Consider the following 17,651-nt stretch of genomic DNA (forward strand, 5'->3'; position numbering starts at 1 on the left):
CCCCTCTTTTGGTGGACAGAAGTTGGGTTTGTGGGGGGATAGAAGTTCAGCTGCGGAGTGGGGGTAACAGCCTGGAGTCTCGTCAGCGGGGCTTGGGTAAGGTCAGCGTCATGGAGGCTCTGCCACTCTCCGTTCTCCTTGGTCGGGCTGTCGGCGGGGGGTAACAGACATCCTGCTGCATAGATGATGAAGAGGACGTGCGGCGTGGACGCCAGAGGTCGGACAGCCGCGGGGCGCCCAGGAAGCGAACCTGGCCGCTACCCGCCGCGCCCTGCGGCACGCCACAAAGCGCCCGCGTGCGCGCGCATACACATTATTTCTTTTTTTTTCCCCCCTGTTTACTAATGTAGTGCTCCACGTTTTCCTCCAAACCTCCAACGCGTCTTAAAAGTCTCGCCAGAAGTCGGAGCCCGAGGGAAACAGGAGATAGAAGAAGAAGAGAGATGTAAAAGAATCATTACGTCTCTCAAGGGTACAGCAGTAGGCGGTCCTCTTTAGATCAGCAGCACACATCCGTAGCAACAAACCACGGCGTCACAATGCTGCCTAATTGTGGCTGACAAAGATGGATGTTTTTCATCTCAGTCATCTTTATGTCCAATTCCCGTTCAGTGTGTCGCTCACACACCGCCATGCCGTACATCCGATCCCACATAAAGGCTTCTCACGAGTCCTCCAGGTTTTTTTTCTTGAGCTCGATTGTGCACCAATCTCTCTCGGCTTTTCCTCCCTTCTCTCATCTTTTCTGCCTTCTGCTATCTCTCCCCTCCTCACATAGACACACGTGCATGTAGATGCATAGACACACTCTCAGGTGTGTTGTTACAGTGTGGGAGGCAGCGGTTGACCATTGTAGTCATTCAAGGCCAAATAATAACATCCGAGAGCGAAGGTGGGAAGAAGTGAGGCAAAGTATTCACACTATTTTGTATGTACCTGCGTTTGCTTGACAGTTAAAATCCATAAATATTTTTTTTTCACAAATTTATTATATCATAAATAATGTACACCCTATTACTGGAATAAATTCCCGAGGTCTTTGCTAAACCCATTAGTTTGGGCCCAGCAGAGCAATGGGGCTCAAAACTTGGTGATTATATTAGTCGCATTTAAAATTGTGCTTATTTTGTAAATAATACCTTTGGTGAAATGTTGCAATTTAGAAATATTAATTAGCTTTTGTTAGTCCACCACTGTCCCTCGTGACTTCTCTTTTAACTAGCGGTTAACTTAGTTAATTGATACAGTAAAAAGTCTTGATTAAATAATTGTTTTCCCTTCTGCTGCTCTATTTATGCTCACAGTATTATAGGTTTGGATTCAAATCGTTTCTTTTCCAGCTGACTATTTCATAAAGCTGAAAAACTTTTAAGAATCCTAGAATCGGCCTACTTGACAAGCCGGCTGCTTAATTGGTTGCTGAACACTTGTTTTGTCTTTGCAGTACAACACACAGATGTGTGCCACACCATCATAAAGTCTTCATATCTCTGGAGCTCTACCGGAGGGATGGAACAACAATCTTCCAAAAAAAAAAGATTCACCCTCATGGTTGTGTTTTAAAGATTGTGGTTGGAGAGCGCTTTCTAAAATCCCCCATAGGTGTTCAGTTTGGTTTTCCATCTGGTGACTGAAGGCTGCAACATGTAATTCAAAAGATTCTCATACTCATCAAACCTTCCATTAACCCCTCGTGCCCTCTGGAAACATCTGCATTCGTTATCCTTCTTATATCTCATTGATTCTGGTTTCCCCTTTGATTTCTGTAGAAGCCCAGGTGTCTTACTGTATGCATGCGTGCGTGTGTGTGTGTGTGTGTGTGTGTGTGTGTGAGTGAGCGGGTACATGCGCACCAATCATTTTTCATACTGCATTGATAAATTAAAGTTTACTTTGTTATTAAAAAACGTCACCCCCTCCGGAGCAACACCCCCTCCCCCCTCCCTGTTCTTCCTTATTGCCAAGTCCTCTCTTTGGATAAAAGTATACAGTGTATAGAAGTGACACAGTAAACAGAAAAGGAGAGTGCTGGCGGAGCAGCTGCTCTGGGTTACATTGATTGTGGGAGCAGGGAGGCGTGCAGTGTTGAGGCGCGTGAGGAGGCTCCCCAAGAGAATGCCTCCTTTTTTTTTTTTTCCAGAGCAGTCTTATGACCAGCATGCCAAGCAGAAATGTGAAGAGAGGCATTGACCAACTACTGGAAAACATCTAAGCTGTCCGGGATCGATGCCAAATTGATCCCAGAACTATGTATAATGTAGGGGCAGTGGACGGTTTGTCTCACCTTCGGTATGGCAAGAGGAGGAACATGGAGAAACGGAACAAAATGTGTCGAGGTGTGTTTTTCAAACGTACGCCGAGCCCCTTTTCGGTGAAAGGCTTGTGAGAGCTTCCTGTTTTTAATTCATCAATCGCTTGTCAAAACATTGGGGTTTTGCGGTTGTGGGTAAGGTGGAGACAGTGTCACTTCCTCCCCCCCTCCCTTTTAGCGTGGGCCATCCCCGGGAAGCCCCGCGCAAGTTCCTAATGAGCATCATGCTGGAGAGGGCACCTTTTTTAACCCATGGACTCGTAGAAACCAGCCTGAGTCCTCTTCAACAGATTCCAAGTGCAGCTGTCAACCAGCTCCACACTCCATCGTTGCTTACTCTCACTTTTCTCAACTCCCTGGCTCTCCTCCGTGTCCGTTCCTGCCTCACCCGTCTGACACTTCTCTCCCTCCGACGGTTCACCTCGATGGCAGGTCCGGCTGCATCCTGCTGTATCATGAGGCTCAGACGCTCTTAAAGGCTAGCGAGAGGTTACGGCTCGCTGAAATAGATTCACTACCTCGCTGCTCCCCAGCTTAAAAGAGTAATATGGCCATATGAGATTACAGAGATACAGTGTGTGATACATTATTGCTAGTGCATTAAGAATTCATGAAGTATAAACAAAAAAAAAAAAAAGCCCAAAATGATTCAGAAAAAGGCGCTTTTGCTTGCAGAATCGAACCGCATGCAGCGCCCTGCTTTAATCACCGTACCTTCACGCTTCTCCTGTTTTAAATGCATTTATCATTGTCATGGGGAGGGGGAAAAAACTTTCAACTTTGTTCCTCCTCTCTCCTTTTTGATTATCCTCTCCCTTTTCAGTAACTCTCCCCCCACCCTCCTCCTCCTCCTCCTCCTCCTCCCTCAGCCCTTTCTTTAGTGCCTGTCTCTATCTCTTCTGTGTCTAATTGCATTTGAATTTTTTTTTTTTCTGGTGTAATCTCGTGATAGCCTGGAGCTTCAGCAAACCCAAAACCCAACCCCCCCCACCCTCCCCAAATCCCCACCAGTCCATTTGTGCCCAGCCCCGGGGCAGGTTGGTTTCCTGGGCTGCCCTGGAGGAAATATCAGATGACCTGGCACTCCACAGCAAAACCCAGGTCATCAGGGAGGGCTCCTCTCACCGTATCCATCCCTTAGCCCCCCCCTACCCCACCCTCTCATCCACTTCCTGCTTTCAAGTGCAGGGCAAGGTCAAAGCTTTGAGGATGCATTCCCCTGACTTCACCACGAGGCAGGCTGGAGGCGCTGCACTCTCTCCCCCCCTCTCTCTCTCTCTCTCTCTCCCTCTCTCTCTCTCTCTCTCTCTGCCCAGACTTTTGCTCCGTCCATTCGTTCGCATCTTCCTGCTCTGTCATATTCATTTCATTAGCTCGAGCTTTTACTGCAATCAATACCGTTACTAAAGTTAGTTTTTTTTCTAATACAGCCATTCATTAAGTGCCTTTTCATTAGTGTCACTAGAGCACCCGTATTACTGTAATAATACTGTAATGGACAAACATATTCTGTAATTGTTGAATCAGCTTTTTTTTTTATTGGGGGGTGGGGGCTGCAGATTGAAATGGCTGAGCACACAAAGAAGTCCTTACTCTGTGTTTTTACATAATATGTCTAGTCAATGTTGGGTTTAAAAAAACAAAACAAATTGTCCGACAGTGATGTAACTGTTGTTTCTTTAATGGAGGGGTGAATGCGCTTCGGGGTTTTGTCCTCCCAGCCTCGTCCCCACCTCTCATTTTCTGTCAGCTGAAATGCGCCGTGGATGCAGAAGGCGAGGAGAGACATTATGGATGGTGTTTAGAGACAGGTGTCTGATGCGTCCTGAGATAATGCCAAAAGACTCCTATCTCTCCTTCTAATGGAGCGGCGACAGTTGTTTCAAGTGATCAGGTCTGTCAGCCAAATGCTGGAGCGTTGGTCCTCTCAACGCCTCTCTTTTCTTCCATAAATCAAAGTAGCGAGTGAGAGGGAGAGAGAGAGGGGGAACAGCAAAACAATGTAGCCTCAGGTCATCCCGGGACAGTGAGTCTACGGTGGAATACCTCAGTCAAAAGCCGGCTTCATGTTTGACTTCTGTGCACTAAGAAAGGCTGAGGGTCTAATAAAATCCATCTGATCAGGTCTACAAACACTCACCACTAAAATTGAAATTACAACCAGCTTTGGGAGTCAAACAGTGTTTATTTATTTTTTTGAGGGGGTTTGCTGCTATCCCCCCCCCCCCTACTCACTTCCTTGATGCAAAGAAGCGGAAATGGGATGAATATGTTAGTGTCATCTCCAATTTCAAATAGGTAGACATTTCAAAAGCTGATTCTCTCTGGAGGAAATGTTGTACCTCTGGAGTGAAAATATCATCTGAAAGGCGAGACAGTAAAAGCCAGTCATCTCAAAATGAAAATTTTCTTATGGTGGCTTTTCCTTTTTCACCTCAGCGGTTATGGGAAAGGGGAGAAAAGAAAGAAATGAGAGTGAGTGAGAGTCATATTGGAGAAAAGGTGTGTGTGTGTGTGTGTGTGTGTGTGTGTGTGTGTGTGTGTGTGTGTGTGTGTGTGTGTGTGTGTGTGATATCAGGAGAGAGAACTAGAGGGGGCAGACACACTGATGAGTACGGGAGTGACACCTCCTGAAGAGCATGTTAATAACGTGCCAGGCCCAGGCAGGTAACCAGTAATCACGCCCTCTGATTTGAACACGGATGACAGAAAACACGCACACAAACACAGACTCTCCATCTCCATCGCCGATGAAACCGCCAGACTGCTCCGTCATGTCCCCCCCCCCCACCCCCCACCCCCCCTAACAGTGTGTCACGTCTTTTTTTTGTTTGTTGCGGAGACAAAAGAAAACAAATGAGATGGCTGGGTTACAACAAACAGCTCCGGGTTGTTCTTTCCTCCTGGAAAATGAAAGGCCCCCTCCCCGTTTTTCTGCAACCACCGTGTCAATTAGAGGAGGTTTTACTCACACTCACTCTCTGGTTCACCGGTAGCCCGCGCTGATTGTTATTTATTTAGATCAGGCTGGTGAGGGAGCTTTGCCTCCATTTAAGGCTGTGCAGAATACTTGCTGGTACGGTGGTACTTTTCAGCGAGCACCCGGGGATAAAAAAAACAAATAAAAAAATCCCTGCTAAGATGGTGTCAGTGGAGAGGCTGAGGCGTAAAGACAGGAAGTACAAACGGCGAGAAGTCTGACCTAGGAGGTGTGCACGGAGGGCCCGGATAGAGCAGGCCAGAGGCACCGAGGTCAGCAGATAGAGTCCAGAGCCCATTGACAGCTGCTGGTTTGACTTTGATGCACCATCAGTGTTCAGCACACCGCTCCCCCCCCCCCCTCGCCCCTCTTGCACTCACCCGCGAGCGTGTTTGTTCAACCTGAACACACGCTAGCCTCTCATTATGCCGCCCATGCAAACTTTGTCTCTTTGCAGCTGTTTAATGGCTGCACGTCTGTTTTTGTTTGTTTCCTCACCATAAGATTATTGCACCTTTATGGTTGGTCGGGGGGTTGGAATAATCCCTGGCATCTGTTCAGAGAGGGAGGGGTGTGCAAAGAGCCAGTGGTAGAGGCTCACTTCTATTTTCTTTTTTTTTAATACGAGACCATGCGGCCCCCTATTTCATCCTTTGCCACGGAGACTGGGGCCGTGGCTGTTTTTTTGTTTAAAGACAGGAGTGATGGAAGCGGCTATGTGCTAACAGGAACAGAGGTCACTGAAGGAGCTTCCCGCTGCCATTTATAGCCTTCCCCCAAAATGAGCACAGAATAGCAGGGATTAATCTCATCACTGCAGCGCTAGGCTAATTTACTTATAAACGTATGCAGGAAAGTAACTATCGTGGCTCATGTGTGAACATTATAGCAGCTGCACTTTAAGAAGAAGATTATGTTTCTATCAACAAGGTTGTGGCTATTATACTTTTCATTCCTCTATTGTTTTTTTTCTGTCATACAGCAGAAGTTATAAAGGAGGAGATGCCTTGAGCTCTTCTCAACAGCCTCATCCCCCCCCCCCCCCCTTTCTATCTTTTCCTCGACTCCAGACTCCATCTTGTCGTGGCTTCACTGCCTCCGGTCATTATGGCAGGAGAACAGGAAGTTAATCAACGCAGTATTATCTCCCAGCCTGCACCTGGAGGCGAGGGTGCCAGTCATGCTACCGCTCCCCCCCCCCTCTGTGTTGGGACCCCCGCCAGCCTGGAAACCCCTCGCGCCCCCCTGCAGCATCCCCCGTGGGCCCTCGCCAGCGCGCTGTGTGCCAGGTCACGCTCGTGACACAGCCTTGATGAGCCAACGGTGGCCTTCTTGCAGCGGTGCATAGTTTACACCGTGTGCGCATGCAAATAGAAAACCGCTTTGTGTCCCATATTTTTCCAATTCCTGCTGTAGAGACGTCTGTTGTTTTTGGAGACATTATTGCCCCACGTGGGCAGGCAAAGTAACAACACACAGTCCCTGAGGAGGCTCTTTTTTTCCCCAAATGGCAATACTTGAGCAACGTATTCACACTTAAAGGTTTGTTGACACTCCAACATGAGGAGAGTTACGCTCAGAAGACTGAAAAGATGATATTTTCTTCGTGGGAGATGACGACAGGTCTGTCCTTGTGTCTCGTTCTCTCCTTACAGTCTGAGAAGCTGACAAATGTTTCTTGCTGAAGAGTGAATTGCCGGCTGCCGGCTGGTAATCATTAGGTTGTCTACCAGCATCTAAAGTGCTTTTATTTCTGCCCATTAGTTTGGTGAGGAAATGGCTGGGTATGGTCAAGCACCCCCCCTTACACTCAGGCTGATGCAGTAGGCAGGGCGAGCATGGGAAACATCAAAATGTTTGAAGGATCTTTATTTATACCACTTTGGGCTTTTTTCCCCTTCTTCTCAGGGTCTATAACATCTCTTTCTACACAACTGACTCCTTTTTTCCAGCAGTAGCAGTACACACGCATGTCAATATTGTGAGACTGGCATGTAATTATTATTCAAAGGTTAAAGAGTGGATTGATCCATAGAGGAGTGTCAAGGGCAGATCAAAGGGATTTGGGGGAGGATCGGACCAAAAATGTTAAAAGCCGCTCACTCTCAAACACAAGAGGCATCAATCTTCCTGAGAGCACCTTGATGTCCTCAGAGGAGAACTTGATCAAAGCCGCCATAACAAAGATGGTCTCCGAAGATGCTCTGACCTCAGCCGCATTCCACTTCTGCCTTTCATTTTACTTTCCCCGGCGTCTCCGTTTACCTGCCTGAGCGGCCCCCCCTGTTTCCGTCTTTGCCGTGTTTGTGCTGCTGGTTAGACCGTCTGAATATCAATGAAGCGGTCTCACCGATGTATTACAAACACAAGAGAACAGTGATTAAAGATGACATATCTAAGCCTCGCTCCCTTCCTCTTTTTCCTCCCTTCTCTTTTTCCGCAGGAGATCGCAGCTTACTTGATAACATTCGAAAAGCATGAAGAATGGCTAACGACATCCCCTAAAACAAGGTAAGACAATTACACTTCTGCCCTCTTTTTAAAACACAAGTTAAGATTCATAGCCCTGAAAGTATTACATTCAAGGGAGCCCAAATTTCCATTTTTTAGTTTTACATATTTTCTTCTTTTTTTTTTTTCTTCTTCAAGAGCATTTCCCTTATGCACAGCTTGCAACCTCCTTCAAGTTCAGCGTAGGATGTTTAATATTACAGGCTGCTGATGGCTGTTCGGGAAAAGTTTACAGTTTGCAGATAAGTGATAGAATATTAATATTGACTAATAATTGCCTTTTAGCGAGCCAATTAACATAACATGCACTGGTGCGGCATCCGCTTTGAATGGTATGTTAATGTGTTCCTATCTGTCTGCACATTCACCGCTCAAATAATAACACTGTCGAAGCTGGAGGTGATCGTCTGGGTCAGACGTTACACCCACATGTGGAGGGGGGAAAAAAAGCCAAGAGCTACTGTAACATTTGAAGTAGGATAGGGGGGGTGTCAGTGTTGCATTCCATTCATTTTGTTAATGCTTGCAGATATGTATCGGACTAATTTGTAATTATAAAAAAGAAACTTTCTCTTTTGGATGAACACTTTTTTTTTTAATGTGTTGATGTAGCGCGCTCTCCCTCTGTGTGTGTTATCCGAGCTTGGCATGTACTGTTAACGCTGTTAGCAACGTTAGCTAAGAGTTGCCAGCTCACGCTTGAGTCGTTGAGGGACAAATTAAAGGCTCCCGAACTCATATCGCGGACCTTTAATGTCAGCAAATGAATGGTTTGTGGCAGCATTAATAATGCATGCCACTTTGTATCAGCATTGCTCTTATTTGACAATAGCTCTTTGTTTGAGTAGCTTTGGATAACGTCTTCATCACAGATGACTCTGGGTTCGACACCCCTTTAACTGTCAGCGTGGTAACACAGTTTACATTTTCACACGTTTGGTTTAGTCAGGTTAAAACCAGCTGGACCGGCTACGCTGGCGTTATTAGCAGTCCTCACCCATGTGTAAATGGATCCTGGGCTCGCCATTCCCCCCGCCCCTCCTCCCCTCCGCCGCCTCCGGGGGACAATGATAATAGTTCGGCACAAAGACGCTGCCAATTAGAATACATTCGCAGGTGTAATTATGGAGCTTGGGCCAAAAGACCATTGAGAACACCTGTTTTCTTTTTTATCAACAATGTCCTTTTCTCTCCAAGAAGGAAACTGGATTTGGCCTTCATGGTGGCTATAAGACTCACCTTCAGTGCTGTCTCCACAACATACATGCGCTGTTATCTCCATGTTGTATAGCACATCAGGAAGCAAATATGAAAGGGTTAAGATAAACTGTGAAGGGTACTAGAGTATTACAAATGTCAGAGCGCCGCCCTCCTCCAGCACGAGACGAGACAAAAAAAAAAAAAAAATGACATTCGTGTGCGAGATGTGAGACTTTTGATCCAGTGACTTTCTAGTCAAATGGCCGCAGTCTGTCACCACTGGCTGTCTGTTGTGCGGCGGCCTCAGCTGCCAGTGTGCTCAAGGATTTCAACCCCATGTCATGTCTCAGTGCAGGTGCTGATATCGCAGCAAATGTGTCACCAGGGAGCTGCCCCTAGTGTATACCTGAGATCTCCTGACAACACAACAACACACGCGCCGTGTTTTAGAGGAAACACCGTTTGCGGGGCAGGTTGTGTGTGTGTGTGTGTGTGTGTGTGTTTGTTTCTAGACGAGAGATTCAGGCAGAGAGAGTGGTGTGAAGTGTTTGTGTTTTCCCAGATGTCAGAGAAAGGGTACAGCGAAGTGATGGATGTCGGAGACCCATGAGAGGTTGGGGGGAGGGGAGGGCAGGGAGGGGTGTGAAAGTGTGCGGCATATACGTGTGATTGATGGGAGATGACTGATAGCTGGCCTCTGTATGAAAGGCTTTCTGCTCAAGGTCACGGGTCAAAGGTCAAACTCGGGACACCTGTGGTTAAGTGCTGCCTTATCATTTGTCATCGCACATCTCAGGGTGCACGTGTGTGTGTGTGTGTGTGTGTGTGTGTGTGTGTGTGTGTGTGTGTGTGTGTGTGTGATTGTGGGTGCCCCCGTCTGCGTTTCTGTGTGTGAGTTGACCCCTGAGGGAAATAGGCTAAGTAGGCTAATTCTCCCCCTTGCCAGCTTGCCTGTAGCCGGGGTCAGCGGGGCGTGATGGGAGGCTGGAGATAAGCAGCGGGGTCATGCACGGAGAGGCAGCCGCGCCGCATGCGCCTACCGACAACTCTGACACATGCAGGTCGTAAACATGTGAGGGGGGGGGGGGGGGGGAGGCATGGCCCGGGGGCTGGAGGAGCTGACGCTAGCTGTTTGACCAAGGTGACACGCGATGCAGGACATGCCCCGAATAGAGATGGCGTCTTGTCAACACGGGGGGGGAAGGTGAGGCGATCTAACGCATGCGCAGTTTGCGTGGCGCGTGTCGACTTCTGTTTGGGTCCGTTTTCTGTTTGTTTATCATTTTTAAAAATCTGAAGCGTGCCAGGGGAGAGTGGTGGAATGCTGAGTGATTGATGTGCCTCGCTCTAGTAATACACATTCCCTTTTCAGATAGGAAGTGCAACAGTGCTTAAAATCAATAGCAGTGTTCTCCCACTGACTGCTTGAACAGCACTACAGCTAATTCAGACCGCACCTGTCAGAGCCGGGGAAATCTTTCCCCCCTACTCGGGCCTTACACTTTAATTTACACCCACAGCCTCGCCGGCTTCCATTTCCATTAAAGGGAGAGCTTGGCATTATGGCTTTAATGAAGGCCGCGGCCAGGCTGTGATTTAAGACGGCCGTTACCCCCGCACCTTCACTCCGCGGGAGGGAACACACTTAAAGGGACAATTAGGATTTTCCTCCCCCCTACCCCACACACACACACATCCCTCCACTCATTCTTTCCATTTGCCTTTTTAAAGATGTGCCCGTGGCGCTTCGGGGCTGATGGGATCTGAAGGCGCCTGTGGGAGGAGAGAAAACAGAGGGACGGCACGGAAACAATGCGGGTTCCAAATCTAGACGACATTCTAGATCACATTCGATTTGACCCCATCATGGACGCCGCGCCGCGCGTTCTGTGTCCATCATAAATGACACAAATGTCTCCTCGAGGGGCTTTTTCAAGAGGTGTTTGTACGCTGACAGATGGAGAAAGCATTGACTCGAGGGTGTCACAGATTGGTCAGCCCCAAAGAGGTAATGGACACCTGTGTGTCGTATATATAGAGAGAGATAGCCCCGTTATCCTGAGCATCCATGCGGTTTCATGAGCGGAGCCGTCGCACATTAGCGCTTCTCTTCCTCCGCTGTTTGTTTTTATAGGACCAGTTAGCAGCAACACATCTCGGGACACAATGGAGAGAGAGTGCTTCTACGCCTGTCATCCAGATCGCTTTCTGTGTGTGTGTGTGTGTGTGTGTGTGTGTGTGTGTGTGTGTTTTCTCCTGTCTTGCATAAAATACACACAGACAGTAGACTTGTTACAGCTGCTGGAGTGTTGAAGTGATGGTTAGCTTCGACTTCAACTGTGGTTTGGAACACACACACATTTATACATGTGCTTGCATGACCACAGAACACACACACACACACACACACACACACACATTGTATATTGACACGATCAAACAATAAGCACCAGTCCTTGGTGGGCCCCGCAATGACATTGAACCTAGCCGCCCCCACGTCCCAACGCAATAGCCCCTCTCTCCTCCCACACCCGCGTCCACGGCAACGGCAGCGCTCCAAAATGAAACCGAGTCCCTTTAGACAGCTTCCAAAGACAATGCTTTTATTAAAACCTACAGCAGCGGCGCCACCCCAGAGGCGCGGGCACACCAACAACAGAGTAGAGCCGAACTGAGACGCAGCCTGAAATCTACTAATGACTGTTTGTTTGCTATTGTGTGTGTAGACTGTGAGTTTGTGTGGATTCGTGCATGTGTGTGTGTGTGTGTGTGTGTGTGAGTGAGAGAGAAGTGCATGGATGGGTGTTGTGTGTTGACACATGTGTATGCATACGTCGGTGTACTCCAGCGTATGCTTGATGACAGATTTAGGGGCAAAAAGGCACAGTGGGTGAACATATGCAGGCTTTTCTGAATGTATTGAGATGGCATGTGAGCGCATAATTACCAGGGAAACGGCGTGGATGTGTTTTGGATTAGAAATAACGTGCGTCAGTGTGTGCCATGTGGGAGAGTAGTAGTATCTGGGCGGGTCTGCCACTGTGAATAAGACCTCTGTATGTGTAAAACTCTGATTCTGTCGCCTAGTCTGACACATGGTGAGAGGAAGTGATGGGCTTTTCCGTGTGTGTGTGTGTGTGTGTGTGTGTGTGTGTGTGTGTGTGTGTGTGTGCGTGTGCGTTTACTGTAAGTGGGGGTCGGGCTGATGTGTAGGATGTGCCTGAGAAGGGCGTCTGATAGTGTTTGGTCCTAATGCTTTGTGGCACTCATTGGCTGGCAGAGTTTCAGAGGAGAGTGGAAAAGGACATGAACAGCAGGAGGAGGAGGGGAGGGAGGGGGGGGCAAAGAAAGGGGCACGCAAATGGAAACAAAGGCACCAAAGATGAAGAGGTATTAGATAAGATCACATTGAAACCAAGACAGTAAGACATATGGCAATGAATCAAGTCGGTGTTATGAAAAAAAAGCCAACGTGTCATGTGAATGGGTTGGAACTGATTGGTGAGGTGAACTAGTGTGACTCTGCTTGTTCTTCTTCTCCTCTGTTCCTTTTTTTTTTATCCCAACTCATCATGTAAAAGTTTAGTCCGTTGCATAGTGACACTTGTCCCCTGCCTGCCCCGTTCTGTTCCCCTGGAGGGACACTGTCCCACGCTGCTTCCACCCAGCCAAGGACACCTAGGCCCACCTGGGTGAGATAAAGCCCACCGGGGAGGAAAAAAAAAAAGCAGAGAGGACAGGAGTGAGGTGAACTCAGAGAGCAACGAGGTAAGAGTGAACAAAGGAGGCCAAATGAAAAATAGCCATCGAAGGGAGAGTGAATATGATGGAGCGAGAGCAGTTTGGAAAATGGAAACATGTCGATAAGAGGAGCGAACGGACGAGATGGAGATGGGAGGAACGGTGATGGATGGGGTGAGGAGGAGGAGAAGTAGTGAGGAGGGGGAGGGGGGGGATTTACACAAACAGACGAAAGATGGAATAGAGGAGGATTGAGCTGACATAGGGCGAGGGAGAGGAAAAAAGAGAAAAATAGAGTGGGTAAACAGCAGATAGAGATGGACGGAGTTGAGCAATGGATTCAACTGACAGATAGAGAAGAGTCCCGTGGTTTTGGGGCATGGGAGGGAGAATGCAAACGGTCAATAGATTACAGCTAGTGCTGGGCCGAGTGCCTGGGCCTCAGACTCCTAGCCAACTTAATAGTGCCTCTTGTTTGTCTGTCCTCTAAAGTAATGCCCAAGCCGAGCCCAGGGAAAGCTGGCTGAGCCTGAGGCTAGTGGAAATGGACAGGGGACTAGATATATGTTAGTTCTCATCCCAGCTGCTGTATATTACCCTGGCCAGCTTGCCCACGGGAGACTATTCAATAGAACATAGAACATCATCTAGCTTTATCGCCTTCATCCCCACTACACTCAACCAGGACGGCGTGCTGGTGGCCACGAAGGGCACCAATCAGCTGTAAGAATGAATCCTTTTTATCACACGTCCTTGTTATAGTAATAGACTTCGGAGCGTACGCTATTTTTTTTTTACCTTCGTGATGCGAAGGTGAAAGCGAAGGAGTATTGCGCAGCACGCATAAAAGAAGCAGCGTGAAAAAACAAGTGGGGCCTTGCCTCTGCTCGGTATGCCAATATGGAGGAGGTGGAGCTGGTGGAGGGGAGTGCAGCCAGTGGCTGGCCACAGGAGATGGGGGGGGGGGGGGGGGGGGGGTAAATAAATAGAAGAGGAAGTTGATGTCAAGCAGGTGTTCAAGGAGAAAGTGTCAGCCAAGCGGGGCCCGAGATGGGGAGAAGTGCTGCCTCTGCAGCCTCATAATAAAGACTTAATTCAATTAGCGCTTCTGCACCGGTGGGCAGCGGGCAGGCTGGCTGTCATGGAGCAGGGGGGGCAGACACGGCAGAGCACACCCTCAGCCACCCAGACACATAGACGCTCCGGCCCTGGGCCGACCCAGCACTTCACCGTGCTCTGTGTTTCCCCCCAGCTCTCTCACTCCCTCACACACACACACACACACACACACACACACACAAACGTAACGTATTATTCACACCTGAGTCACTGAGTCCAGACACTCTTGCCTACACATCTCTCCTACACTGACACTCTCAACACACAGACACGCTTGCCTTGTTTCTCACCCTCATGCCTCCCCACAAGCTAAACTCTCCCTTCACCTCCTTGATTTTTCTATTTTCAACCCCCCCCCACCCCCTGCTCTCCACCCCCTCTCGTAACCGTCCTCTTCCACCTCGTCACTCTGCCCTGTTGGAGCCGAGTGGCCGTATGTTAGCCGGCACTGCGAGGATTTGTGAGCGCAAAGTCCCTATTTTCAGCCCGTCACGCTCCGGCACCCAGTTGGGTGCTGTCCTGTAGGCATATGGTGTGGCAGATCCCGGATCCTGGGCCTTTTTAGAAAGCTCTAGGGGGGGGATTTCAGTCAAAACGCATCCTCTCGTCCCACGCACCTCCACATGCCGTTCCCCTGGAATCTCTGTGATTTGGGTGTGGTCCGAGAACGCCTTTTCCGGACCGGGCCCCTGGGTGGCACAGTAGCACCTGGGACCCAGCACCTAATGCCCAGTTAGGACTTAAAAGCTCCCACACATTACAGCAAAGTGGAGAATTGGGGGGGGTGCAGGAAGTGGCAAAGGAACAGGAGGAGGAGGAGGAGGAGAAAGGACAGGACACACGGCTTCAGTGATACCGTTTGCTGTTATGTAAAGAGAAGGAGAAAATAGGTCCTGGATGGCTGCCAGAGAGCTGGGTGAATCACCAGCAAAGAACAGGCACGACATGGGTGCACACACACACACACACACACACACACACTGGTGCACATAATGTCCCATTTCTTCGCCCCTGCTGAGCTTCACAGCACAGGAAGTATCACGGATGATGAGTTGCCACGTGGCACCATTCAGCGTGTAACAACAGTAAAATGGCAGGACTGACCCCTCGATCACACTCTTATTTGCTTGACCTTTGCCCTTCATCCATCTGGTTGACCTGAGCAATTTGTTCCAATTCCTCCCTGTACTGTATGTCTTCCTTGCCTATTTGATTTTTTATTTTTTTTTGTTACTTAGCCGGGTAGTTGCTCCCCAAAGAGTGCCGGCTCACTGGGCATGAAACACTCTGGGTATTTCCTACCTGTCTTATTCTGGGAGATAGTTAGCCTGTTGATTCGGATGAGACATCTTCATTACTGTAGATTTGTATTAGTCCTCCACACCCCTGCTCACTTCGTCAGTCAGTACTTTACCCCAGGCAGGACCCTTACTACATTAACTGCTTCATTAAAGATGGGAGAGGATGGAGTGGGTGGAATGCGGAGGATAGCCGCGTATTAATTTTGCATCAGTGAATTAATCAATTCAAATATAAGTCAATTGATAAATTATTCAAATTTCTTTTTTTTTTTTTGGTCGCGTTTGCGGCGTGTGCGCAGAAGGAAAGGTGAGAACCATCTCAGATTGGATAATTAATATTCATAACCTTTTTTTTTTTTTAAAGTGAAGTAAGAGGAATAGCTATCAATTCCATACCGAGTTTTTTTTAAACACTGGTATAATTAAAAGTGTTTGAGAGAGACAATTCCCATGATGGTACAATTCCCTACAATTAAAAGCGAAGGGTTTGATTTCTCTAGTCCTCCTTGTCTCCTTCAGCTCATTGTAATAGCTACTACCATTCCAAATCTTGCAGCCTTTTTTTTATGTCCCTGCTTGACTGATGGTTTTCTGAAAGAGATGGATGAACAAGGGGATGATGAATTGCCGTTATCCACATCATAAGCAAAGACAATTAACAAGCCGGTTCGAGGATGCCCGCCCCGCGCCTGCAACCCGCCGCCGCCTCGCTGGGAAGTCTTGTATTTGTTTACTGTATTCTCAATTTTTCATCATTTCTCGGCGCAGTCCTTCATCTTTATTTATTTATTTAATTTTTTTTTTCTTCTGTTTGCTAGAGGGTGGTCCTCGGGAGAGTTATGGGGGACAAGTCAGCCAAGATTTAACGTAGTTCTGCGTCTGACCCAAAGGAAAGCACTGCTGGATGCATTAACATGATAGTGATATGATGATGTCGCAATGGACATGAAGGGTTTCAATTATTTACAGGTGATGTGCCCGTTGAATTGGCAATGAAGTGGCTCGTAAATTACCCCCTCTGTCTAATCAAGCCTCCAGCAGAATAATGAAACAAGTCCTGCCAAGGAGGAAGCTCTCTTTCTCCCTTTTCTTTATTCCTCTCTGTGTTTTGGGTGTGTGGGGGGGTGTTGGGGGGGGGTTGTCTGCGTTCACAGTGGGATGATGACACTCCCCAAATGACATTGGTTGAAAGGCAAGAAATGTGCCAGTGAGCGCAGGTTTAAAACCTCTCCACTTCATCACTGCTCAGTGCTTTACTGCGCTTTCTGTCACCAGACAATGATACAGTGACAGCCAAGCATCAAAATGTGCAGCACCAGCAACTAATGTGAGCCTTGGTTTTGTGCCTGAAAGAGAGGAGAGTATGAGACAGACATATAGACACATTGAGAGAGAGACAACTAGACAGGGAAATAGAAGGTTGGCATGGCTCCGTTCCAATGCAGCCTTTCCCAATAGTAGCAACACTGTTCAGACAACAAACAACAACAAAATAACACAGCCAGCTACCAGTTCTTTTCTAGCACCTTCTCCTGAGGCCCGCGCTCTGTGGGATCCCGCTCCGGTGACTGATGGCCTCTTTTGATTAGAAGGAATCAAACGCCAAAGAGTTAGCCTGATGGGCCGTTTTAACGCGTCTCCAGTGATTGAGTGTCATGCACGATTCAACGCGACTTACCCGCTTCCTCTGGCTTTACTGTAGACCGTCCTGTTTACCTCAGTGCCTCAGTGAGGCTTTTTTTTTTTTCTTTCCCGTACTCTCACCCATTGTATCAATCACACAGATATTCTCAACTGTGTTGGGGTAATTGTTTATTAAACCTATTTTAGTGGAAACAAAGGCAGGGATTCACCTTCCCCACCCACCACCATCGCAATCCATAATCACCGTAGGCGGTTTACAGTAGAAAGAGGAGAGGGAGAGAAACGAGAACTGGAAATGACAAGGAGATGGAGAGGCAAAGGGGAAGTGAGATAAAAGTGAAATGTAATGGAGGGAGAGTACCACCTACCGTTCCCGGTGTCCTCTGGCAGAGAAAATTATCTTTTGGGGAAGACAGGGTGGTCCCTCTCTCTCTCTGTCTCTCTCTCTTTCCACAAAGACTTGAATCTGGGGTGACTGCACCCACAATTAGGGCATGAGAGGATTAGCGGCGAGTGGGAAGGTGGTTGGGGGCTGTTTTTTGTTTGTGTGCTTACTATTTTCCCTGCTATGCATTGTGGCAGTGGATCTGCCGCTTTTTTCCCTTTTTTTTTTTTTCCAATCCCCATGTTTTCAAAAATAGAAACATCACAAACAACATAACAAGCGAATGTGCAAGAGGAGAAGAGGCGAAATAAAGAGTCCAATGTGTGCTGTGCTACTCTCCAACTTTCCCTGTCAGACGCGTAACATGTCCTGGGAGCCCGTTCTCCTCCTAATGCCTTTACAGACGCCAAATCCCCCAGCAACCCCCCCCCCCCCAAAAAATGTCCATCTTTGCATCTA

General features: G+C 48.1%; 1 protein-coding gene across 1 annotated transcript in view; it reads left to right on the forward strand.

Moving 5' to 3' along the window:
- Nucleotides 1-17,651, forward strand: part of camta1a (calmodulin binding transcription activator 1a) — a gene marked incomplete at its 5' end in the record, with an annotated part of 268,682 nt that overhangs the window by 112,979 nt on the left and 138,052 nt on the right. The window contains 1 exon segment of the mRNA XM_084016249.1: nucleotides 7,735-7,802. Coding sequence (XP_083872375.1) covers nucleotides 7,735-7,802 — 68 coding nt within the window.

Source organism: Eutrigla gurnardus (assembly GCF_963514095.1).
Source record: "Eutrigla gurnardus genome assembly, chromosome: 8".
Lineage (NCBI taxonomy): Eukaryota > Metazoa > Chordata > Actinopteri > Perciformes > Triglidae > Eutrigla > Eutrigla gurnardus.